The 27,782-nt window shown below is 40.2% G+C and overlaps 1 protein-coding gene across 1 annotated transcript in view; it reads left to right on the top strand.

Moving 5' to 3' along the window:
- The window catches only part of LOC137208020 (ATP-binding cassette sub-family A member 17-like), a 79,791-nt gene that overhangs the window by 8,126 nt on the left and 43,883 nt on the right, over positions 1-27,782 (top strand). Inside the window, 5 exon segments of the mRNA XM_067708483.1 lie at positions 767-2,861; positions 9,589-9,670; positions 11,194-11,256; positions 25,082-25,251; positions 26,214-26,357. Coding sequence (XP_067564584.1) covers positions 25,171-25,251; positions 26,214-26,357 — 225 coding nt within the window. The 5' untranslated portion in view covers positions 767-2,861; positions 9,589-9,670; positions 11,194-11,256; positions 25,082-25,170.

The raw sequence follows: 27,782 nt of genomic DNA, 5'->3' as shown, positions 1-27,782 counted from the left end.
TACACATCCTTAGTATCCCTAACAGTGGGTGATAAAGATGTTAATGACCTATAAGAAGCTCTTGCAGCTGTGTAACTGCACAGACCTAGTTCCTTGAATCAGTTTAAGGAACTGTATGGTCCGTGTAATAAAAAAATTACACACATTCCCAATTAATTGATTTTTAATTTAATTTGTATGACTTTTAAAATTTTCTAATTTAATAGTGAAGGGGTTTAGGATTATGAATTTTCCTGTTGATACAATTTTGCATCAGTATAGTTTTTTAAATAGAGTTTATTTTTTAGAGCAGTTTTAGGTTCACAGCAAGATTTAGAGGAAGATACAGAGATTTTCCATATACTCCTTGTCCCCTTACAGACACAGCCTCTTCCATTATAAACATCATTTTTCCCCAAAGTCCATAGTTTACAGTAGGGTTCACTCTTGGTGTTGTACATTCTATGGGTCTTGACAAATGTATAATGACATGTATCCACCATTATAGTATCATACACAATAATTTCACTGCCCTAAAAATCCTCTGTGGGTCACCAATTCATCCCTCCCTCCCCAACAACCCCAGGCAACCACTGATCCTTTCACTGTCTCCATAGTTTTGCCTTTTCCAGAATGTCATATCATTGAAATCTTACAGTGTGTAGGCTTTTCAGATTGGCTTCTCTCACTTAGTAATATGCATTTAAGTTTTCTCCATGTCTTTCATGGTTGATAGTTCATTTCTTTTTAGCACTGAATAATATTTCATTGTCTATGTGTACCACAGGTTGTTTTCCATTCACCTACTGAAGAACATCTTGGTTGTTTCCAAGTTTGGGCAATTGTGAGTAAAATTGCTATAAACATCTGTGTGCCGATTTTTGTATGGACATAGTTTTTCATCTCATTTGGGTAAATGCCAAGGAGCACATTTGCTGAATTGTATGGTAAGAATATGTGGAAACTGCAAAACTGTCTTCCAAAGTGGCTGTTCCATCTTGTATTCCTACCATTAATGAATGAGACTTCCTGTTGTTCCATGTCCTAGCCAGCATTTGATATTGTCAGTATTTTGGATTTTGGCCCTTCTAATAGGTGTGTAGTGGTATCTCATTGTTGTTTTAATTTGCAATTCACTATGATGAATGATGTTGAGCCTCTTTTTATGTACTTATTTGTCATTTCCTTAGTTCAGGTCTTTTGCTCATTAAATTTTTTTTCATTTTTTAAATCTGATTGTTCATTTTCTTACTATTGAGTTATATGAGTTCTTTTTATATTTTGGATAACAATCCTTTATGACATATGTCTTCTGTAAATGTTTTCTGCCAGTCTATGGCCTATAGAGTCTCATTTTCCTGGTCTATGTAGTGTTTTGTGGTTTAGGAGAGAGTTTTTAATTTTCAAAGGTTTGCAGTGTTTTTTTTTTGTTTTTTTGTTTGTTTTTCCTGTGCTTAGTACTTTTATTTTATTAATATTTACTTTCAGTGCATTTTGGTCTAGGAATATGGTCAGCATTATTCAACTTTTTAGAATCTGACATTTTCTTTATGGTTGACACAACTCTGTCTTCATGAATAGTCCATGGATGTGTATGAACTTTTCTGACCCACTTATATTGACCCCTTTTTCATATGGTGGACGTTTTGACCCCAAAGATGATTTGAATGCCCACTTTAAGTCAGAATTACACCAGCAATGATGAATTTTCATTTAGAAAGTATTTTCAACAAGAACTCCACTAAACTAATTTCAGTGAACCACATCAATATCTCAGTCCTTTTGGAGTCAGGGGTCAAGTCTTCTAGAAGTAGTAAACTGAGAACCTGAGAGACCTTATCTATAGAAAGAGACAGAACTCCATGGCTGCCATCCAAACTCAAGTCCTGTGGTTGGACAGAGTATCTGGTTTTAGTTCCTAGCTTAAGGAGCCAACATAATGTAAATTGACTGGCAACTGACTGATATTTTACTGGAGTTTTATTTCTGGGGCATGGGGGGAATGTTTAATAAGCAAAATTCTGTGATTGTTCAACCCCTAAGTTAGTCTCTAGGTGTTTCTCAAAATCACACCAGTAAGAAGTGGGCTACTAAGGTTCTGCAGCTGCTCAGAAGGGAAATTGCCTCCTATTCCCTACTTACGAAAGGCCATGAAGTATGGCAAATACAACCAGTTTTCCCTCTTTCAGTGTATGTTGGATGACTTGGGTGGTCATATTCTCATCTTTTAGCCCAAACTACCATAGCCCAGGGAGTCACATGTAGACCAGGACCAGAGAAATGCACATTGCCCAGACAGCCTAGCCTTGATCTTGGATACAGAAACTGCACAAAACCTAGCAGATCTTTTGAAGAGGGAGCAAGTGTGTTTTATGTTGCACATAGTTGGTTTATTATATTAGGCTGAGAAGTTTGGAAATTTTGTATGTAGGAAGGATTTCTGTTTTGTGGAGAGCAAAGGAGGTATGCTTTGTGTACACACACCCCATTTCTGCTGGTAATAGAAACCTTCTTTGGTGTGTGTATGTGTGTGGGGGGTAACTATTCCATATAGTTCAGGAGGTGCTGACCTCTTCTCCCCCATTTTCCATACCCTCCTTCCACCTGCCACTCTGCTGGGACCCAAGCCAACCCAATAAGCGTCCTCCTAGGAACTACCAGGAAGGAGACACTCTTCTCTCTGGGATTTTGATATAAGCCTAGAGCTCCTGGGGGCCATCTCCGCCCCCCACCCCACCATGTATTTAGAGACTGCCTGACAAGAAGATACACAAAGGAAAGTAGAATGAAGAGAGAGAGAGAGACAAACTTTGATTACATTATTTGAATACTTGGATTCAGCTGTGTTCTGTAGTTTATTCCACTTTGGACTGGAAAGTAATGTGAGTAATGAATCCTTTTCAGGGGGAGGGCGGGTGCTTAAGCTAGGTTGAATTGGACTTCTGATACTTGTAACTGAAACAAGAAAAGAAGTGGATGACATTGAGATATCTTTCAGAGACAGAACCATCAGGACTTACTGATGGATTTGATATGAGAGGTGAGGGAAAGAGATTAAGGTTAAAACCTAAATTTTTGGCGTAAGCAGCTGGTATAGACTTACCATTTACTGAGGTGGATAGTAGAAAAGGCAGAGAGGATAAAATCAAGAGTACCTTTGTGGACACTTCAAGTTTGAGATGCGCATTAAATTCAGTGCCCACTACAAGTACTTTCTTGTGAAAGCTGCCCCATTTCTGAGTTATTTGGAATCATTTGAGCACTGATTGCATTTCATCCTCAATTTTTTTCAAGGGTGTTTATGGGTCCATCGATGTTTGCGAGCTTGAAAATGTCTGCCTGTTAACTTAGTTGATTATAACATCTTAGAATTGTACTCTTTTAATTTTTATTTATTTATATTTTTTGCGGTACGCGGGCCTCTCACTGCTGTGTCCTTTCCCATTGCGGAGCACAGGCTCCGGACGCACAGGCTCAGCGGCCATGGCTCACGGGCCCAGCCGCTCCACGGCATGTGGGATCCTCCTGGACCGGGGCACGAACCCGCGTCCCCTGCATCGGCAGGCGGACTCTCAACCACTGCGCCACCAGGGAAGCCCCAGAATTGTACTCTTTTGCCTCCATCCTCTGAGGATATTCCTGTACTGTCTGCTGACAGTCTCTGGGGAGAGGACTGAGAGAGGGTGGACTGATTTTCTCCCTTCTGGTCAGTGATTTGAGTTGGTATTTTGGGGTTTTTTTTTTGCCTGGATGCTTGTAAGAGTCTTTCTTTATCCTTGAAGTTCAGTGATTCACCAGGATGGTCTCTATTTTTACAGTTCTATTTAGGTTTTTATTGGAACATGAGGATCTTTAAAACACTTTTTTTTTTCTGATTTAGCTATTCCTTCATTTGACACATTTTCTCCTAATACACACGTATTTAAATATATATATATATTTCTGTTCTAATTATGCCATTTGCTATGGATTGAATTGTATTCCCCTAAAATTCATATGTTGAAGCCCGAACTCCCAATGGGACTCATCTGGAGATAGAGTTTTTAGGTAATTGAGGTTAAATGAGGCCATAAGAGTAGGGCCCTAATCTGATAGGACTGGTCCTATAAGAAGAGGAAAAGAGAGGGAAGTCTTTCTCCATCATGGGTGGACACGGTGAGAAGGTGGCCATCTGTAAGCCAAGAAGTAAGCTCTCACTGGGACCTGACTATGCTGGCACCCTGATCTCAGTCTTCTAGCCCCCAGAACTGTAAGAAAATAAATTTCTGTTGTTTAAGCCATCGAGTCTATGGTATTTGTTATGGCAGCCCAAGAAGACCAACACAGCATTCTCTATTTCAGGAATATTAATTATCTGCATCTTGCATATCTTTTAATCTTTTCTATCTATAATCTTATTTCTATTTTTTTGTCTCTATTCTTTTTCTCATATATTTTCTCACATTTATTATAAATAAGAAAATATATTTTCTCACATATATCTTGCAGATCCCAGATTTCTGCTAGTACATAGAGCTCTTCCTTTTTTTTCAAGATTGCACATTACTTCATTGTTAGATAAATAATAGTTTTTATAACTAATCCCCTATTGATGAATACTGGGCTGTTTACAATTCTTTGCTGTTATGAACACTGCTGCAATGAATAACCTTGTACATATGTCATTTCATACTTGTGCAAGTATGTCTGTAGAGTAGATTCCTAGAAGTGGGATTGGTGGGTCAAAGGGTAGTAATATGTTCTTGTAGAAATTCTGAATAGTTGCTGTGTTGCTTATTTTAAGCCCATTTTTTCTTTTTCTATCTCAGTCATCTGTTTTCCCAAATATAGCATAAATGGACTTTCCTTAATCCCCTTCCTACTTATCTGGGGCCTGTTTGAATCCTGTCCTCATAATTGAGCTTGAGGCTGATAATTCATCATAGTTTGTGTTTGGTTGTGATGTTGTGATCCTGCAGAAATGACTGAGGCCTTTATTCTGACTGCATTGCAGCCTGGCTTCTCTCTGCCCAGGCCTGCTTCCTTTACTCTCCAAAGCACTGATTTTGAGAGTGCTCTCCAGTAAACTTCCTGTGCAGAAATCTCCATCTCAGTGTCAGCTCTTGGTTTTAAAATGCATTTCCCTGATGACCAGATAGGTTGAACACTTTTTCATGTTTATTAGCCATTTGGTATTCTATTTTGGAAGTCATCTGTTCAAATCTCTTGCCTATTTTTCTACTGGGATGTCTGTCTTTTTCTTAGTGACTTATAGGAGCTCTTTAAATATTCTGTATACCAGTTGTTTGTCAGATGTATGTTGTAGATGTCTTTCATGGAACAAAGATACTTAATTTTGATATAATTCCATTTAGCGTTTTTTCTTTATATTTAGTGGTTTGCAGCTAACCCAATGAAGTAGGTTTACCTACTTCAAGGTCATGAATATGTTCTATTTTTTTTTCCTTAAAAACGTCATTGTTTTACCTTTCACATTGCGATCTCTATTTCCCCTGAAGTGCTGTTCTGTGTGCGGTGGAGGCAGGAGTCAATATACATTGTTTTCCATGTGGACAGCCAATTGACTCTGAGCCATTTGTTGAAGACTGTTTCCCTGTGTTCTGCAGTGTCAGCTTTGTTATAAATCAAGTGACCTTATACCTGTGAGGTCTTGCTAGACTTTTATTCTGTTTCATTTGTCCTTAAGTTTGCTTATCCTTAAGTGCATCTCTTTTGATTCTCACTTTACTTGTGCTATAATGTTTTCCTTTGTATATATTATTTTCCTTTACTAGGCTTATTTTCCACTGCTGGGTTCCATGAAAATGAGCTCCATTACCGGTCTTTTTATGATATCATTTTGCTCAGACACAGTGCCTTCAAAACATAATTGCTTTAATGCATAATTGCCAGTTATTGTACATTACAAGCATCTAAATAAACTTTAAAAAAAAAATTATTTATGGCTGTGTTGGGTCTTCGTTGCTGCGTGCAGGCTTTCTCTAGTTGCATCTAGTTGCAGCGAGCGAGGGCTACTCTTCGTGGCAGTGTGCGGGCTTCTCATTGCGGTGACTTCTGTTTGTTGCGGAGCATGGGCTCTAGGTGTGCGGGCTTCAGTAGTTGTGGCACATGGGCTCTAGAGCACAGGCTCAGTAGTTGTGGCGCACAGGCTTAGTTGCTCCGTGGCATGTGGGATCTTCCTGGACCAGGGCTCGAACCTGTGTCCCCTGAATTGACAGGTGGATTCTTAACCACTGCGCCACCAGGGAAGCCCAATAAACGTTCTTTTAAAAGAAACAGTCTACCTGTATTATCACAAACTTTAAAAAGATATGAAAACCTCTACCTGCTCTTATTTTTTTCCTGTCCATTGAACTGTAAATGTGGTTGGAGAAAACCGTGTATTCTCATTGTCCCTGGCTGTTACTTTTTATTTGTGTTGCACCAGTAATGAGCCAAAATACTTCCTCATCTACGTGGTGAGGGTTAGGGTTGTCAAATTCTAACGCCAACTTTTAAAGAATTAAATGCTGAATGTTTTGGGATTCTTTTTTTTTTTTTTTTTTTGCGGTACGCGGGCCTCTCACTGTTGTGGCCTCTCCCATTGCGGAGCACAGGCTCCAAACGCACAGGCTCAGCAGCCATGGCTCACGGGCCTAGCCTCTCCGCGGCATGTGGGATCTTCCCGGACCGGGGCACGAACCTGTGTCCCCTGCATCGGCAGGCAGACTCTCAACCACTGCGCCACCAGGGAAGCCCTGAATGTTTTGGTAGGTGGATATTGTTCCTGGTTCTTCACTCTTTCCTTGTATGAAATTTTACATCTGTGCCCTTTACCATGTGATGCTGCAGTGCCCCCCACTAGAGTAGTCAGAGTTTCTTTCGCTGTTGTGCTAATACCAGGCTTGGCTGTGGGGTTTGCTCTGGCCAGTGGAATGCTTAGCAAGTGTTGTATGAGCAGAAGCTTTCAGCATATCTGTGTGGTTTGGCTTGGCCTCTTGCTATTAGAACAACATGCTCCAGCTGGAAGCTGGTCTGAGGAGACACATAGAGCAAATCTGTATTAGTTTGCTAGGGCTGCTATAACACAATACCACAGATAAGGTGACTTAAAGAACAGAAATTTATTTTCTCACAGTTTTGGAGCCTAGAAGTCCAAGATCTAGGTGTCAGCAGGTTTGCGCTCTTCTGAGACTTTTCTCTTCGACTTGCAGGTGGCTGTCTTCTTGCTGTGTCCTCACATGGTCTTTCCTCTGTGCCCATGCATCCCTGGCTCCTCTTTGTGCATCCAGATTTCCTCCTCTTCTAAGAACACCAGTCAGATTGGATTAGGGCCCACCCTAACAACCTCATTTAAACTGAATCACCTCTTTAAAGGCCCTAACTCCAAATGCAGTCACATTCTGAGGTACTGAGGGTTAGGACTTCAACATGTGAATTTGGTGGGGGAGAAACAATTGAGCCCATGACAGGCCTGAAGATAAGTCCAGGCAATCCCAGGAGGCCAGTACAGCCACAACTTTCCAGCAGACCCATAAGCAGGAAATAAATGCCTGTTGTTGTAGGCCACTGAGTTCTGGTGTGGTGTTTGCCATATACGTTTATGGCAGCAGTAGCTGACTAAATAAGTGTATCACTACATTCACTACTTTTGTTCATCGAGGGGAAATTCACATAACACATAATTAGCCATTTTAAATTGTACAATTCAGTGATATTTCATGTACTATTCATAATGCTGTTTCTTTAATTTCTTTCTTTTTTTTTTTTTGGCCGCGTGGTGCGGCATGCGAGATCTTAGTTCCACAACCAGAGATCGAACCTGTGCCCCCTGCATTGGGAGCATGGATTCATAACCACTGGACTTCCAGGGAAGTGCCAGTTTCTTTAATTTCTAATGCACAATGTCAGAGATACTTTAACTGGAGGAAAAGTATGCATATTTCCTCAATGGAAAAATGTTTTTCTGAAAAAGAAAAGCTCATTGTGGTAGTATCTAAAAATTAAAGCATATGTTATACTTGGGAAACAAAGACTGAAAAGGGAAGTAACTTGGTGCTATCCAAAGTGTTTTTCTTTCCTCACAATCACGTCTGTTCCAACCACATGCCTACAAAAATTGCCTACCCTTTAATTAATTCATTCATTCATTCAGTATTGCTGAATGACTACCACATACTGGCCCTACTCTTGTGTCTGTGGATTCAATGGTGAAGAAAAAAAAAAAGACAAAAAAATTCCCTGCCTTCATGGAGCATGTGAATTCTAGTAGGGAAATCATATTAAATCGATAAATATGTTAAATAAATACCACGTTAAATAGTTTAAAAGTGCTAAGAAGCAAAAATAACAGGGAAGATTGATACAAAATGTTTAGTGGTTTTGAAATTTTATATAGGGTGATCAGGAAAGGCCTCATTGAGAAAGTGACTTTTAAATAAAGATCTGAAAGAAGTAGGAGAGCTAGCTATGTCAACACATGAGGGAAGTGTGTGCTGGGCAGAGGAAATAGCAAATGCAAAGGTTTGAGGCAGAACTGTGGTTTCTCTGTTCTAGGTCTGTGATACAGGAGCGGGAGAAGGAGGGAAAGTAGACCAGGAAATGAAGTGAGAAGAGATGAGCGAGGTAACGGGGTGTATCCCCTAGAACTTTGTAGCTCATCATAAAGGCTAGGCTCTTTCTTGGAGCGAAATGCAAGCCATTAGAGAGTTTTGAGCAAAGGAGTGGGTGTGACCCGACTTGAACAGGATCACTCTTGCTACTGCAGGGAGAATGGATCACAGGGTGGCAGGAGCAGACACATTGATACCACTGAGGAGGCTCTTGCAGAAATCCAGGCAAGAGATGAGGTGGTGTTGGACCAGGGTGATAAGAGAAGGGGTGGTGAAAAGAGATTGAATTCTGGGTATATTTTTTAAGTACAGTCAGTAACCCTGTGTAACTCAAAGAGTGGAACTGACATTCATTGAGATGAGGAAGACTGTAGGATGATCTGTTTTAGAAGAAATATGAGTAGCCCCGTTTTGACGGGTTAAGTGGAGATGGCAAGCAGGCAATTGGGCATTTGGGTCTAGAGTTAGAGGCAAGGTCAAGGCTGGAAATATAAATTTAAAAGTCATCATGTAGGGCTTCCCTGGTGGTGCAGTGGTTGAGAGTTCGCCTGCCGATGCAGGGGACACGGGTTCGTGCCCCGGTCCGGGAAGATCCCACATGCCGCGGAGCGGCTGGGCCTGTGAGCCATGGCCGCTGAGCCTGTGCGTCCAGAGCCTGTGCTCCGCAACGGGAGAGGCCACAACAGTGAGAGGCCCACGTACCACAAAAAAAAAAAGTATAAAAGTCATCATGTAGATGGATTTAAACCCAAAATAGTGAGTGAGAGCACCTTCAGAGTGAGTGCCGCTGGAAAAGAGATGAGTCCACAGATGGAGCCCTGGAGCACATTAATATTTAGAGGGTGGGGAAGGGAGGAGGAGTCACCAAAAAAGAGAAGGAACTGCTAGAAAGGAAGGAGGAAAAGTAGTCCAGAACGATGTTCTGAAAGCCTAAGAGAAGAAAGCTTTTCAAGGATGAAAGAGTAATTCAACATTTTTATGTTACGCATAATATTTGCCCCATTTGTTTCCCAACTAGTGATGATCCCTCCTCTTCAGCTAGAAAAATGACGATGTTCAGGAACTTAAAACTTCTTCTCTGGAAGAATTTCATTTTAAAGGTAGGTATGGTTATCTGTAGGGAAAATGTGAGTCTCCTTGGGAGGAACTGAAAGATTTAGTTAAATTCGTTTCTAATAATGGAGTAAAGAAAAAATTAAGAACTTTACTTGTAAAGGGGCCCTTTTCTGCAAATGAGCCATGTTTTCACAGTAGTTCTGTTAGCCCTAATTATTGAAGGTAGCATCATTGTTACTGATTTCTAGCCATTGTTATAGAAAAAATAAAAGGAGATGTTTCTAGCTAATTCTCATTGTTTTTTTCTTTGTCATGTGTTGTACAGGGAGGCTGGAAGAAATGAACACATTCTTTTATTTATATATATAATATATATTTTAGTGAAGTAAAGTTGATTGAAAACATTCTTAATGGAAGAACATTTGCCACGTAGCCATTTAATGCTTGTGTTCTATTTTGGATTAACATACGGCTTTTGTTTTTATTTTAGAAACCAAAGACTCTGGTAACAGTCCTTGAAATCTTGATGCCATTACTATTTTCTGCAATTGTAATGTGTCTTCATTTTGGTAGTTTGCCAGGAAATAGACCTCCTGTCAACTACTGTGCAATTGATATCACTTCACTGCCAGAATTCTTCATTCAATATCCTCTGAAAAATAGATTTCAACTAGTTTATATCCCTTCCAAAAGTGAAACTTTGAAGAGTATCACTGAAAGTGTGGAAAAAACCTTTGGTGTTGAGTTTGAAGGTTAGACATAAAGATGCGGGAAGGATAGAGAGGACATTTTTATAAAGTATAGTTTGAAGTTTTTTCCTGTGAGTTCTTACAATACTGATTCCAAATCTGGGGTCTCCGAATTCTGAACAGTCTGCAAAGGTGGTAGTTGGGGGAAACCAGTTCACAAGGTATAGTTACTATTTCACACAATGCACAAGAGACTTGTATATTTATGTCACAAGGCTTCAAGGCTAGTTAAAATGTTAAGTATTTGTTTTTAATTTACTGTAGCGACACTGGTTATCTCATATTAATCCTGGTTTGCAGTCATAATATGTCTCTGACTAATAAAAGACAGGAAACATTCAGAGTTTCTGAATTAGCCTTTTAACTGGTCTCTTTCCTCGTCTTCTTGTCCCATTCTCATCCAGTCTCTACGTGGAGCCAAAAAGATCTTTAAAAGATCTGTGGGATCTGGCCAGTCTCCCGATTCAGCCCCTTCAGTGACTTCCGTTGCACTGGCAGTCAACCAGACCCTTCCCCAGTCTTGCTGGCTTCCTCTCTTCCTTGGGCTCCCATACTGGTGGTGTTGCCACCTTTCAATTCCCGGAATCTGTGAGTCTTTCCTCCCTTCTGACAAAATGTTTTGCTCTTCCTGTGGGTTGCTCCTTTTTATCATTAAGGTTTCAGCTAAAATGGCACTTAGGAATGTAGGTTTTAGGTTTCCCATCTCTGCCTTTTTCTCTCTCACAGAATCCCATTGGATATGTTCATAGCATTTTGATAAATGTTTAATTACATTGCCACTCACTGCTTCCTGTGCACTGTCTGCCTTTCCCTGCTAGGTTCCACCTCCGTGAAGGCAGAAGACTATGTGTGTTTTGTTCATACACTGTGCCTGGCACACAGTAGGTACTCAATACATATTTATTGAATGAATGCAGTTAGGTAGATAAAATTTTTCAAAATATGGAGCAACTTTTCAAAGTTCCTATAATTGTAATATATGTTTTTATAAGGTATTCTAATAACATATAAGGTAGAACATGGAAAGAAAGAGCTCTCCTCTCTCAGCATTGAGTGCCACTCAATGAAGACAATTCTTTTAAAGGACCTCAGTGGTATAATGTGTGGGAACTACTGTTTTGAAAGTTGTGCTTTATGTTTGCCTAGTATTCTAAAATATTATTCTAATTCAGTTACCTTTCATAAGTATGAGATTACGAAATTAAAAGAAAAAAAAACCAGAATTCCTCCGTGGTGAGGTGATAAGTTAGATAAAACATGATGATAAAGAACAAGCCATAGGAAATAGGAGGGTGGTGTGTTTCAGGAGTCAGGGCCTATCCAGGCAGGGGCACAGCGAGTAGCCAGGCCTTGAGGTGTTTGAGGATCTGAAAGTCATCAAGGGAAGCTGAAGTAAGTTGAGAGAGTTAGATGAGGTTTGAAATGTCTGTAGGAGCCACATAATGCAGAGCTTTGCAGGCCTTGTTAGAGTGTTAGGGTTTTCTTCTACATGCAGAAGGAGCCATTGAAGGGGTTTTAAGAAGACAGGTTATGCTGCAATGTAATTTGTTTTAAAAAGGTTTATCTGGTTATTCTCTGGAAGAGTGATTGGAAGGGACTAGAATTTGCAGACATCAGGAAGGGAAAGCTGCCTTGCTAATTGCCAAATCCAGTGCTTTCTTTCCCATCTTCTTTTCTTTGTCCTCATTGTGACAGGGATGCTTTCATCCATCTCTTTGGAATTCTCTACTGCTTTGAATGCTGTGATACTGTAATCTTCATCTATTTTTACCTCCCTGCCATTTCCATTGGAGTCTTCCTTGCTCACTTTTTGTCCTCAAACAGTTTAATGCCTTCTTTTCCTCCCTCTCTCCTTATTACAGAATGATACATGACACAATGCAGTGTTTAATGTAAAAAGTTAAAGTTCCCATCCCTAATCCCACTTCCCAGAATTCTTTGTTAACTGTTAGGGATGTATTTTTCTGGAATTAAAAAAATTTTTTAAAGCATCTTAAAATTTACAATAAATACAAGAACTCCTTGCACTGAAAATTTCAAACAGTATAAAAAGATAATAAAAGTTAAACTCCCCTCTTCATGCCATTCCCCTAAGCAAATCCTCCACCCTAGAAGTAAGGACAAACAATAGTTTGACGATCCCTTCCAAACTGTGGTAGACTTCTGGGTTTTTTTCTTCACAGCATCTATCGACCCTTTTGATATATGCACAGCCTATTTCTCCCTGGAGGCCTGATCCCTCTCCCACTCTGAGCCCATGATGACTCCACCCTGGGCTCAGGATGAGTCATGTAACCTCTGTCTACACCAGTCTGCACTTGGCAGTCCCCTTGCTATAGGGATTCGTCCAGGGAAGACACATAACTCAGTAAGGCTCAAGGAAACACTTAGATTTTTTCCTGGGAATTTCTGGGAAAAAGATTATTGCTGTTCTGCTTCTGGTAACACGGCAGACTAGGTTATTTGGACCAACCCTCTTTCTGAAAAACAGATGCTGGATAAATATTTAAATATGTTCTTAAAAGTATTAAAGAACTAAATAGACAGTAAGGAACCATCAAGACAAACAGCATTGGGTAAAAATATTTTATTTCTTGATCCAAGGGGTAATTACTTAGATTTTAATTTTATAATTGTTCATTAAACTGAACATTTGTGTTTCATATGCCTTCCTGTATGTATGCTATTTTGTGCAATTTAACCAAATATGTGTGTATGTATATGTGTGTGTTTAAAAAGAAACCTAAATAAGGCTAAGGAAACAAAAGAACAACAACAACAAAAAAAACCATATATAGGATAAAAGGAAAATTTACTCATAATTCTATCACCCAGATACAAGTGCTGTTTAAAACCTCACATACACCCTTCCTGCCCTTTTTCTAACAAAAACAGGATCATTTTGTATGAACTCTTTGTAACCTACTTTTTATTTACTGTATTGTTAAAATATTTCCATATTCTTAGATATTTTTCTTAAGAAGGAAAGAACCCAGAGAGGTCAGTGGAGTCCTCAAACTGCTTCTTATGAAAACTGCATCATATGAGGGGGAACTGAGATGTAGTTTCAAGCCTTGTAAGGCACAGAGGGAAAGAAGAAAAAGTCAAGGCTCATTCAGGAGGGACGTCTCACAGGAGACCATCTCCCCATAGAGCTGGGATCCCAAATGCCTGTACTCTTAGTGTAAGGTTGAGCCAGAAGAAAACACACCTCATTCCCACTCCACTTAAAATAGCATCCAAAATAAAATACCTAGGAATACATCTGACCACTAAGATGAAATACTTGTACACTGAAAACTACAAAGCATTGCTAAAATAAATCAAAGAGGTCTTAAATCGATGAAAAGACATCCTATGTTCATCGATTGGAAGACAATATTAAGATAGCAATACTCCCCAAATTGATCTACAGATTCAATTCAATCTCTATTAAAATCCCAACTGCCTTTTTCTCAGAAATAGACAAATTTCATATGAAATTGCAAGGGGCCTCAAAATGCCAAAACAATTTTGGAAAGAGTTGGAGGACTCACACTTCATGATTTCAAACTTACTACCAAGCTATAGAGATCAAAACAGTGTGGTACCTGCATAAAGATAGACATACAGACCAATGGAATAGAATTGAGAGTCTAGAAACCCATACATCTCATTACCAAATGATTTTTGACAAGGATGCCAAGACCATTCTATGAAGAAAGAATAGTCTCTTCAACAAATGGCACCAGGACAATGGGATAGCCACTTGGACTTCTTCCTCACTTCATTCTTTATGATGGCTGAGTAATACTCCCCACATTTTGTTTATCTATTCATCTGTTGATGAACATTGGGTTGTTTCTACCTTTTGACTGTTGTGAATAATTCTGTTATGAACATTCATGTACAAGTATCTGTTTGAGTCCCTGTTTTCAGTTCCTTTGGGTATACACCAAGGAGTGTAATTGCTGAGTCATATGGTCATTCTGTTTAACTTTTTGAGGCATCATCCAACTGTTGTTTTCCACAGAAGCTGCACCATTTTACATTCCCGTCAGCAATACACAAGGGTTCCAATTTCTTTGTAGAAATATCTATTCAAGTCCTTTGCTCATGTTTTACTTGCATTGTTTGTTTTTTTGACATTGAGTTGTAGGAATTCTTTATGTATTTTGGATATCAATTCCTTAATAGGTATATGGCTTGCAAATATTTTGTTCCATTCTGTGAGTAGTGTGAGTAGTCTTTTTACTCTCTTGATAGTATCTTTTTTTTTTTTTTTTTTTTTTTGTGGTACGCGGACCTCTCACTGTTGTGGCCTCTCCCGTTGCGGAGCACAGGCTCCGGATGCGCAGGCTGAGTGGCCATGGCTCACAGGCCTAGCCACTCTGCGGCATGTGGGATCTTCCCAGACTGGGGCACGAACCCGTGTCCCCTGCATCAGCAGGCGGACTCTCAACCACTGTGCCACCAGGGAAGCCCTGATAGTGTCTTTTGATGCATAAAACCTTTTAAATTGTTGAAGTTCAATTTATCTATTTTTTTCTTTTGTTGTCTGTGTTTTTGGTGTCATACGTAAGAAACTATTGCCAAATCCAAGGTTATGAAGATTTTCCACTAAGTTTTCTTCTAAGAGTTTTATGGTTTTTAGCTTTATGTTTAGATCTTTGATCCATTTTGAATTAATTTTTGCATATGGTATAAGGTAAGGGTTCCACTTCATTCTTCTGAATGGCGATATCCAGTTTTCCCAGCACCATTTGTTGAAAGACTGTCCATTGAATAGTCTTGGCACCCAAGTTAATTATATTTGTGAGGGTTTATTTCTGGGCTCTCCAATGTATTCCATTGGTCTTTATATCTAGAGTTTGGGAAAGATTGGTGTTAACTCATCTTTAAATGTTTGATAGAATTCACCAGAGAAGGCATCTAGTCCTGGGCTTTTCTTTGTTAGAACAGAACCTGAGAGACCTGTGGGACACCATCAAACACCAGCATACACATCATAGGAGTCCCAGAATGACAAGAGAGAGAGAAAAGAAGCAGAAAAAATATTTGAAGAAATAATGGCTGAAAACTCCTCCTAATTTGATGAAATACATGAATCTACAAACCCAAGAAGCTCAATTAACTCCAAGCAAGATAAACTCAAAGAGATCCCCAGTAAAAGTCTAAAATTCCAATTGTCAAAACTCAAAGACAAAGAGAGCATTTTGAAAGCAGCAAGAGAGAAGAGACTCCCTACATACTCAATAAGATTAACAGCTGATTTCTCTAGAGAAACCATGGAGTCTAGAAGGTAGTGAGATGACATTCTAAATCTTGAAAGGAAAAAAAAACTTTTAACCAAGAATTTTCTATCTGGCAAAACTATCCCTCAAGAATGATGGAGAAATTAAGAGATTTTTGGATAAACAAAAGCTGAGAGAGTTTATTACCAATAGTCCTTCCTTTCCCTGCTAAAGGGAGTTCTTCAGGCTGAAATGAAAAGTCACTAGACAATAACTCGAAGCCATAAGAAGAAATAAAGACCCCTGGTAAAGGTAACTAAAGCCAATGGCTAATGGGCATATGAAAAGATGCTCAACATTGCTAATTATTAGAGAAATGCAAATCAAAACTGCAATGAGGTATCACCTCACATTGGTCAGAATGGCCATTATCAAAAAGTCTAGAAATAATAAATGCTGGAGAGGGTATGGGGAAAAGGGAACCCCTGTTGGTGGGAATGTAAATTAGTGCAACCACCTTGGAAAACAGTCTGGAGGCTCCTTAAAAAACTAAAAATAGAATTACCATATGATCCAGCAATCCCACTCCTGGGCATATATCTGGAAAAGACAAAAACTATAATTCGAAAAGATACATGCACCCCCAATGTCCATAGCAGCATTATTTGCAATGGCCAAGACATGGAAGCAACATGTGTCCATCAACAGATGAATGGATAAAGACGATGCAGTGTATATATAATGGAATATCACTCAGACATAAAAAAGAATGAAATAATGCCATTTGCAGCAACATGGATAGACCTAGAGATAATCATACAAAGCGAAGTAAGTCAGACAGAGAAAGACAAATATCATATAGTATCACTTACATGTGGAATCTAAAAAAAATGATACAAATGAACTTATTTACAAAATGGAAACAGACTCACAGACATAGAAAACAAATTTATGGTTACCAAAGGGAAAGGGGAGAGAATAAATTTGGACTATGGAATTGAGAGATACACACTACTGTATATCAAGTAGATAAACAAGAAGGATTTACTTGTTACAACAAGGTCAGAAGCTCTTGCTCCAGCCTCAGAGTGCTGTATTTATATCTCGGTGTGGATCCTGACCTTGAGCAGGTCAATAGATTCTGTATCCATTTCCCCTTATGTGAAACTGGAAAATGATAGCACTTATCTCATAACTTAGTTATGAGGATTAAATGGGATGTAAAATGCTGAGAATAATACTTGGTATATAGTAAGAACTTAGTACATGTTAGCAATTATTATCACGTTTTACAAAAGAAGAAGCAAAGTCAGAGAAGTTATAGAAGACCCAGGGTCAGCCATAGTTCATGTAATCAGGGTCAGTGAAGGGCTGCCCGATGCCTTAACTGTGGCTCTTTCTGTTACATATGCAATCCTTACATTTTCGATCTGTATTCTCTTAACTTCCTGGAAGGCAAATGTTTGCATTTATTTTGCGTTTTTCTCCCAGACTTCAGTTTGATTGGTTTATCTCCAAATCTGGAGCCACTATACTTAGAGCCTGGGAAACCTTGAATCCTTGACCCATCATTTACTAGTTCCATGACATTGAGCAAATTTATTTAATGTGGCTAAGCCTCAGTTTCTTCATCTGAAAAACAGAGAGGTTATGAAGATTAAATAAGATACTGTATATAAAGTGCTTACCCAGTGCCAGGCAATGCTCCATAGATGCTATATAATCTACCGCTTATCTTTGAAGAAGATGGTTTTTATTGTAGGAGATGTTATTAATGCAGTATTAGGGGAAGTTTTAGGCAATTAAATGTTTGTGCTTTTTTGTAAGGATTGATTAATTTCTTAAGTGCAACAAATCCTCTTAGTCTTTTGATGGTGAAAGTGCAAGTATAAAAGGTTTCTATCAAAATTTCTTAAAAGACTGCTTCCCTTCTGAAATGCTGAGACAAATGCAGAGATGCTTTCCTTACCATGGCAGGGAAAAGAGACTTGCATTATACTTCCTTGTGCATTATTTTTTTATTTTTTTAAAAAATTATTTTATTGAAATATAGTTGATTTACAATGTTGTATTAATTTATGCTGTACAGCAAAGTGATTCAGTTATACGTATATATACATTCTTTTTTTAATATTTTCATTTTATTGGAGTATAGTTGATTTACAATGTTGTGTTAGTTTCAGGTGTACAGCAAAGTGATGCAGTTATACATATACATATATTCATTCTCTCTTAGATTGTTTTCTCATATAGGTTCTTTGTGCATTTTAAAAAATTTATTTATTTATTTATTTATTTTTGGCTGTGTTGAGTCTTTGTTGCTGCATGCAGGCTTTCTCTAGTTGCGGCGAGCGGGGGCTACTCTTCGTTGTGGTGTGCGGGCTTCTCATTGTTGTGGCTTCTCTTGTTGCAGAGCACGGGCTCTAGGCACGTGGGCTTCAGTAGTTGTGGCACGTGGGCTCAGTAGTTGTGGCTCACGGGCTGTAGAGCACAGGCTCAGTAGTTGTGGTGCATAGTCTTAGTTGCTCTGCGGCATGTGGGATCCTCCCAAACCAGGGCCTGAACCCGTGTCCCCTGCATTGGCAGGTGGACTCTTAACCACCGCGCCACCAGGGAAGTCCCTCTTGGTGCATTATTGATGAAACTCTTCATTTTTCCCCTCTGAATTTGCAGCTCATGTTGCAACTGCCTCCAGAGGCATCATCTTCTTCTTCACCTACCTCCCATACCTGTACCTCGCTTTCAGCTACAACCAAAGGAGTCACTTCCAAAAGATTGCCTTTTGTCTCCTCTCCAGTGTTGCCATGGCACTGGGAGTCCGATTAATCTCCACATATAAGACAAAAGGTGAACCTTACCTTTCTCAAGGTAAACTGCCTTGATGTTTTGCCATTTGCTGACAGGCAGAGTTGACCTTCATTGCCAAATAAACATAACTGGCTCATTTTATTCAGTGTTCTGAGCATTTACAGTATACTTACATCTATGGTAGGTACTGTAAGAAACACTTAAGAAATGTAGAATGACGTTTACACCATGCAGCTTACAATGTAGTTTGGGAGAAAAACTAAAGCATGTAAATGATTATACACCTATATAGTTGTATAGATCTAAAATGTATAGATTTATGATTAGAAGTTCAAATAACACTTTAGAACTTTACAGATAATGTAGTGCTATTACAGATACCATATTTTATTCTCATAGGCTTCAGAGTTAGTCTTCTTTCACAAGTTGGTCTAGGGGGCCTTCCATCAGAGATGTTACAACTTCCACACTTTGGAGTTGAAAGTACAATGTGAAGTTTTCATTTGTCTCATGTTTCTGGAGTTTGAAGAATTCCCCACAACATCTACAGTCATTGCAGAAGATTGCAGCCAACATGTCAATCAAAATGCAGGATGCTGGGACTTCCCTGGTGGCACAGTGGTTAAGAATCCACCACCAAGGCAGGGGACACAGGATCAAGCCCTGGTCTGGGAAGATCCCACATGCCACGGAGCAACTAAGCCCCTGCACCACAACTACTGAGCCCGTGAGCCACAACTACTGAGCCCACATGCCACAACTACTGAAGCCCACATGCCTAGAGCCCGTGCTCTGCCAGAAGAGAAGTCACTGAATGAGAAGCCCGCACACTGCAATGAAGAGTAGCCCCTGCTCGCCGCAACTAGAGAAAGCCCATGCGCAGCAACGAAGACCCAACACAGCCATAAACAAACAAACAAGTAAATAAATAAAATGTAGGACCCTGAGGTCTGTGGGGTTACAGTACTTCTGAATGGAACAGTTTCCCATTTCGGTGGTACTAAGATAATCTGCTCTGAACACTCTAACAAGTGCCTTCATTGCTCAATGTTAGCTTTTATCACCAGAGTCCAGGTCCCAAATGATAAAGCTTGGTTTAGCAGCAGATAACAGGGATAGGAGTTATAAGTTGGGTCGAGTTTGTGGGTCCCCTTACTGCAATTGGGATAATCTCCAATGTCCTGGTTAGAGGCATCACCTACCAATGAATTTCTTTATTAAGTTTGGATGGTCTAAATGGGTTAAGGGTGCTTAAAATTTAATAAAGGATGTTAAGTTGACCAGAATTTATTGAAAGTGAGTGGTTTTCTTTAACAAAGCAATGTTGAGACCATGATTTACAAATACTTATGGAGGAAAAGTATATTTGAAATGGTATATCTGATTCCTTACATGTTAGTGAATGAACGTAGATGCTTTATGGAGCCTATCTGTTGAAATTGAGGGAATTTAGGTAGGTGGTTGGACTGGATGAACGGTGTGTTATGTTCAGTGTTCATTCCTGAAAGACACAGGATAGCCCATAAATGGTGTCTAGTGTTACAGCTGAAGGAAATACAAATGCATATGATCATAAGCAGGTAGGAATCTCTAAGAATATAATTGATGAAATGTTAGAAATCCGAGGATAATATTTCTTATATAGAATCCTCATACTTTCACTGGATTAGGCTTTCCTATTCATTTGACCTATCTGCTCAAATCAGATAGCATGCCTTCTAGTGAGTGAATAAATAAAATTACTATGGGGCCTCCCTGGTGGCACAGTGGTTGAGAGTCTGCCGATGCAGGGGACGCCGGTTCGTGCCCCAGTCTGGGAAGATCCCACATGCCGCAGAACGGCTAGGCCCGTGAGCCATGGCCGCTGAGCCTGCGCGTCTGGAGCCTGTACTCCGCGATGGGAGAGGCCACAACAGTGAGAGGCCTGCGTACCGCAGGAAAAAAAAAAAAAAATTACTCTGTACATTTTCTCAGTAAGTCTAGTGCAGTGCTTTCGGTTTTAATCTTGAGCAGGAATCACTATATACAACATGAATCAGGCCTCTGGTTGTATGGCAGAAACATTTTGCCCTCTTAGAATCAGAACCTGCATGCTTGTGGAGCAACTGGGTTTGTCACTTGAAATTTCCATTTATTGATTTGTTAATTTATTATTTACTAGATTGATTTTAGTTTTTAAGAGGCCCAGTAAATAGCACCCTTCTCCCCTCCTTAGTTTCTGAACCAGTTGAGAAACAATACAGAGATGTCATCTTATTAATACCCAAATATCTTTTTATAACTAATAAAAAACTTAGTGGATGGGTTATTATAGATGCTCAGATGGGCCTTTTTATCTCAGCTCCCCAAGCTTGTCAGTGCTGTCTTGTAGCCCTGACTAATCTTGTTTCAATCTCTTCCCTTCCACAGGTATTGATCTCAAGGGTATTCCTTAATAAACATCTTGCATACTAAACTCCATTTCAGGGTCTGTGTCACAAGGAACCCAACCTGTGACTATTGAATTTATCTCTGGGACCCCTATTAATGTGAGAGAGGTCTCCTATTTTGCTCTCCACCTGGGTGGGACGCTGGGCCTTGTCGTTTAGCTCCCTTGCCTTGAAAGTCCATCCGAATGGAAGCCCAAAGTTTTCTTGTTAGTAAATGACCTCTGAGCAAAAGAGTTCCAGTAGGAAAAGAGAGAATAGGGCAGAGAAATACATTTGAAAAGATGGTGGCCAAACCTGTTCCAAAACTGGATTTCAGGAAGACCAGCAAATCCCAAACAAGATTACAATAAGAAATCTACATTAGACATACCAACATAAAATTGAGCACACCAGAGGTCAAGAGAAAAATCTTAAAAGTAGCTGGAGGGGAAAAAAAAAGACATTGCTTTTCAAAGGAGCCAAGAGTGGGAGCCTGAAGATAGTGGCTTTATACGTTGTATACAATAATAATGATGATGATAATGATGATGTCTTTAGGATTTTTTTAAAAAGATAGAATTAAAATACATAAAAGGGTTTTTGAGGAGATAAAGTCAGAAATTAGTGGGGGTAAATACTTTTTGGAAGGGGAGTAAAGATATTGATTAACTTTAGACTTTGCAGCAATGTACCAGGTAATTCACTACTGAGCCAACCAGGAAAAGGCTAGGAACAATGTATAACTTTCAAACTTAATAGAGAGAAAATGGAATAATCAAAAGATTGGTTGAGTCAAAAAGAAGTGGTGTGGGAGAGGAATTATGTCACATGACCTCTTCTACTGCAAAGGGGGATGAGAAGTCAGGGAAGAACAATCATGATCAAAGAGATGTGAGGGCAGGTGAACTTTGCCAGATTCCTTTCAGCAGCAACCTGCTCTCAAACACAAATAAATAAATTGTGGAAAGAAGTAACAGCTAACTCCTACCCAATCCAAACTCCAGCAGTACTTTTGTTTTGTTTTGTTTTTTAAATAGAACTCGATGAGCTGATTCTCAAATGTACATGGGAGTATAAAGGACCAAGAATAGCCAAGAACTCTTGAGGAAGAACAAAACAGCAAAACTTGTTTTACCGGATTTCATGATTTATCATAAAGCAATGGTAATTAAGATTATGGTTGACAAATAGACTAATAGAACAGAAAAGAAGGGAGAGATAAATGCATTGTTAAATATCAGAGATGATACTTCAGAGCAGTGGCATTTAATAAATGGTGCTGGAGCAACTAAAGAACCTTATGGAAAAAATTGAAATTGGACTTTGAATTCACACCATATGCAGATATCAATTCCAATGTAAAAAAACTATAAAGTGGGGCTTCCCTGGTGGCGCAGTGGTTGAGAATCTGCCTGCTAATGCAGGGGACACGGGTTCGAGCCCTGGAAGGTCCCACATGCCACGGAGCAACTAGGCCCGTGAGCCACAACTACTGAGCCTGCGCGTCTGGAGCCTGTGCTCCGCAACAAGAGAGGCCGCGATAATGAGAGGCCCTCGCACCGCGATGAAGAGTGGCCCCCGCTTGCCACAACTAGAGAAAGCCCTTGCACAGAAACAAAGACCCAACACAGCCAAAAATAAATAAATTTTTTAAAAAGTAACAAATATTAAGTACAATTGGTGTCTTTAAAAAAAAAAACTATAAACTTTTTTGGAGATGATATAGGAGAGTACATTCATGTACTTGAAGTAGGAAAGATTTCTTAAGCAAGACACAAAAATAACTAACCATCAGGAAAAGACTGATAAATAATGACATTAAAATTAAGACACCATGAAGAGAATGAAAGGAGAAGCTACAGAGTGGGAGAGGATGCTCGATACATTTAACCTGCAAAAGGCTTGTATCCAGAATATTTAAAGAATTCATAAAATCAATTATATATCATACTTTATAGTAAAGAGAAAAACAGGCAAAAATAGGTACTTCATGAAAAGACATTTCCAAATAGCCAATAAACATATGCAAGCTAGAAGAAAATGAAGTGACATATTTAAAGAAAGTACTGAAAGAAAAACCTTGTCAACTCAGTGTTCTATATCCAGGGGAAAATTAGGGAGAAATGAAGACTCTCTCAAACCAAAGTGACAGAATCAATTGCTGGGAGACATGACGAGAAATGTTGAGTTCTTCAAGCAAAAACAATATCATATCAGACAGAAGCTTGGATCTGCACAAAGAAATTAAGAGCACTGAAAATGGAAGATACAATTTATTTTGTCTTTTGTGGAGGTTTCTGGCTCTAAAAGAGAACTGACTGTCTAAAGCAAAAGTGATAACAATGTATTGTGTTTATAGCTTATGTGAAAATGAAATGTATGACAACAGTAGCAAAGGGTGGGAGGGAAGAACTGGAAACTGGAAATTGTTGTAAGATCCTTATGCTACACATGAAGTAGTATAATATTATTTGAAGATAGACTAAAGATGATTTTAAACCCTAGAACAACACTAAAAAAATTTTTAGAGGTATAAGTAATAAATCGATAGTAGAAATAAAATGGAATGATTAAAAAAAAGTCCCCATTAATGCAACAAAAAGAGGAAAAAAGAAACAAAGAAAAGTTTGGACCAAATAGAAAAGAGCTGGCAAAGTGGTAGATTTTAATCCAACCAATAATCACATTAAATGTGAATAATCTAAACGTACCAATTAAAAAGAGTCAGTTTAGATAAAAAGGCAAAACCGAACTAGATGCTGCCTACAGACAAAGATGATGGTGAAGTTGTAAAGGGGGTGTGCACATTTGGGGTTTTGGGGGTTATTGATTTGGGTGGTAGTTGTACAAAGTACTTCCTGTGTAATTGCTTGTTAAACTCCATTTTATATACTTGATATGTATATTCCCAATAAATAAATAAAGTTAACTGGCAATCAAATGTCTGCTGAGGTAGGGAAGGAGCCTTGTCTCTTTCTTCTTTTCGGACACTGCAGACTTACACTGAACAAGGATGCACCTGGCTTTCACAAACTAAGTGTGCTGACTGTTTATGGCAGCTGAGGTTTGCGAGACCTGTCTGTAAGCCATGGTGAAAGGCAAGGCTCTCGATTGGCACAAAGACAGACACAAGTCATAGAATCTCATCTCAGGAAGGGCATCAGAGGTTTCCTGGCCCCTCGCCCCTCACAGCGTGGCCTGTGCACCAGCAGCATCAGAACCCTCAGAGAGCTTGTTAGGAATGCAGACTCCCAGGCCCATCCAGACGCACTTAATCAGAACAAAATCCCCACGTGATCAGTAAGCACGGGAAAGTTTGAGGAGCACCGTTCTAGCCCATCTGTCTGCTCATCAGTATTTGAATGTCTCCTCTGGTGTTGCTAGTTACCACCTCCTCAATCCTGCCGTGTGGCAACAGATGCAGGGTATCTTGGATGCTTTACATGAGAAGCTTAGTCAGCTTGCATTCAGATTAGACACTTGGCATCACAAAGGATACTTATCTTTATACTCACCCAGGAATTGGTCCCAAGCCCATCCTCAGCACTCCTTTCTTCATGGCATATGTATGTATTGAGCAGCTGCTGCATATGAGGTCCTGGGTCAGATGTTGGAGATACTGAGATAAGCTGACAGTCCCTGGCCCCAAGCTGGGGTTGGCAATAAGTGAGCAGTTTCACAGTGCGGAGTGAGACCTTCAATCCTCACAATTAGCGCAGGGTGCCCCAGATGCACGTGGGTTAGACATATAACCCAAGAGAGTGAGTATACATGCTTGCTGGGGAAGGAGATACCTGTGCTGACCTACCAAGTAAGAATTAACCAAGCAAAGAAGGTGGGGAGGAGTAGGAAGGGCTTACCTGACAGCATGTGCAAGAGTGTGAAGATGTGTCTCAGATGACCAAATTTCCACTTCTTGGTGCCAAAGAATCATTTTGGCAATAATAAGAATGTTTTATTGGGAATTCCCTGTCAGCCCAGTGGTTAGGACTCAGTGCTTTCACGGCTGGGCCCAAGTTCAGTCCCTGTTTGGGGAACTAATATCCCACAAGCTGTGTGGCATGGTCAAAAAAAACAAAAAACAAAAAAAAGTTTTACCTTCTTTGAGAAACCAACAGCTAGCTTTTCTTTTCCTGTGCCTAACTTTTGTCCCTTAATACCCCAGACATGAATACTCCAGTCTTCTCATTGGCTTGTTCTCCAACTGTTTGATTGGAAAGTTCTGGTAACTTTTCTCTGTCTTCGATGTGGTGACTGTTTTCCTTCCTTTGGAATAGGCACAGGCATCCAATGGAGGAACATGGGCAGTATAGGAGGAGAGTTTAACTTCACTCAGGTGCTGCTGATGCTACTGCTGGACTCTTAAATGGCTTGGTGGCCTGGTATGTGGAGTCTGTCTTCCCAGGGGCTGTATGGTACACCCAAACCTTGGTACTTCTTTCTCATGGTGAGTACCGATGCTGCTGTTTTATAGATTGACATTAGAATTTTTATAGCTCGTCATCAATATTCCTATCCCTCTTTGTAGTGTTGGTTACAACCTCAAACTCCTGGAAATCTAAGTGCAGTTCTCTAACCTGGATTCACCCCAAACCTATCAACTTGTGGTTGCCAAGGGAGCATAATTAATGAGTCTGACTCTTGCCCCACTGCTGATACCCTGTGCAGAGTCCCCTTAAGAGTGCCTGTGGCTGTCTCACATGTGCCCACTTGAGTGGCAGGCCCTGCATTCTCTCACAGAATGCCACCCCAACAAGCTAAAGCCCTCAGGACTCCTTGGCCTCTTTCCTCTTTGGGCTGGTGGCAAGGCCCTGAAGATCTTTGAGACCTCTGTGACCTGGGGGCACGGGCATGGGGCACAGCTTTCGTTGACAACCCCATGAAGCTCTCCAAATCTTTTCTGTCCTATGGTGAGTAAATTTTCCTACAAAGTTGAACCCATCATGCCTGATTCAGTCCTCTTGCAGATTCAGTCTGATCTCATCTGAATTGCACAGGTACTCACTTCAGGCCTCGGCAAAGGCTGCCATGTTTGCCCTTCTTGGTCTGTGGGAAGTGGGTAGATTGTTAACGCCAGTATTTCTCCAGGCCTCAGCCCACAGGGGTGCTGATTGCCAACACAACAGCTTCCCCAGTACACCAGGAGTGTGGATATGAGGCATCATTTTTAGCTCCATCCTCCAGACGGTTGTAGGTTGAAATGCAGTTTATTAGTAGTAAGTCTGTGAGCAAATTCTTGACTTCTTCAGGCACCATTAAGTGTTCGATACCAGGAAGCTCCGGTGGGTGAGGCTGGGGTGGGGGTTGGGGGAGGGAAGTGTGAGAATTTAATTTACCAAAATATTTATCTTCCAGAAGAAGAGAGCCAATTCACCTACATGTATTAATGTAAGTTGACTTCCTCTCTAGCCCTCCTACTGGTGTGGAGAACCTATATCCTTTACGAATTCAGTGCTGGAGTTGGGGGATCCTCAGAAAGCTCTGAAAAGCAAGTTCATTCAGGAAGAGCCTACTGATTTGATAAAAGGAATTGAAATCCAACATCTATACAAGGTATCAGCTCACAAATCTTCTTCCAAGGACTTGAGAAATAGTGCATAGAGGCTTCTGTTTTATTCTGCCAGTGGTTACAAGGTACATTTTGTGATAGATTTTTAATTCCCTTCTGTAATGTTATCCTCAAAATTAGGAGTATAATGTAAAATATCCTGTTTTCTGTCATAAAGTTAAGTGACTGGATGGAGGATCTAGATGATCTTTCTTGAAACAGTCTTGCAAAAGCCAAACACCTCTTGTTGGGGACACCCTGGAACTCAGTCATTTGATGGCTGACTTTGATCCACCAGTGTTTTTACATAACCAAATCAAATAGTAAACCAGATTTCACTGCTGGCTTCCAGATGCAGAAGTGTTTGTTCTTTCACCAGTGTCTGCTGAGTCCTGCATTGACTAAGGACTCCCCTGACAGGATGACTGGATATAAGCTCTGTACCCTGGTGTGTCCTCCAGGGCATTATTTTTTTGTTTGGAATCTTCCATTCTTCAAATATGATGAGCTTAAGGAGAGGCAGTGTCCTCTGTATGACTGATACAAGGTCACAGTCAAGGTGCTAGCTCAATACTTTGTGTTGCCTTCCTTGGCCTATGGGATCAAGTGCATCACATGCTGGCCCAGGGGCTCCACAGCATGGGGGATCATCCCAGCTCCTTTACATACTGTGGTAGCAGCTTGGAATGCTCCAGTCTTCACCCAATTTATTGTAGCTTCAATAAGCAGGGATTTCGTTTCCTCTTTTCACATAACAAGCAGTCTGCAGGCACATGGTTCTGGCATGATTTCAGCTGCTCAGCAAAGCTGTCCCAGACCCCTGCTCTTTCTGCTCACTTGCTTTCATTTATTTTCCCTGGGCCAGTGGAAGCATATAGCTCTCATCTGCGTGCTTGTCATTTCCCGGTTGCAAGATGGCTGCTGTAGCTCATCTATAGGGAAAGATAAGAGCGAGGGGCTTTCTTTTGGGAGGACTTCTTCCTTCCTTCCTTCTTTCCTTCCTTCCTCCCTCCCTCCCTTCCTTCCTTCCTTCTTTTCTGCCCTTCAGTAGATCACCCCTTATTCTTATTGCCCAGAATTCTGCCATATGTCCACCTCAACTGCAAAAGGGAGACTGAGAAGTTAGGGAAGAGGACCATCACACTTGATTCAAATTAATCATACCAGATGGATGTGGGGGCAGGAGAAGTGTGCCAAATTCCTTTCCGCAGCACCCTGCTTCCAAACACAGTTAGATAAATGGTGGGAAGAAGTGACGTCTAAGTCTCACCCAACTATAATGTCTGCACTCCAAACCCCAAGTCCAGCCCAGATGCAATTAGACAGGACAGAAATCAGGCACAGTTTCAGGCACTAGGAATTCAGCATGAACAAGACAGACCAAGTCTAAGACTGGGAAAACAGTAAAGATAGAAGCCTCTCAAAAGGAG

This window comes from Pseudorca crassidens, chromosome 15 (assembly GCF_039906515.1).
Source record: "Pseudorca crassidens isolate mPseCra1 chromosome 15, mPseCra1.hap1, whole genome shotgun sequence".
Classification (NCBI taxonomy): Eukaryota; Metazoa; Chordata; class Mammalia; order Artiodactyla; family Delphinidae; genus Pseudorca; species Pseudorca crassidens.
This window is presented reverse-complemented; position numbering and strand designations above follow the sequence as displayed.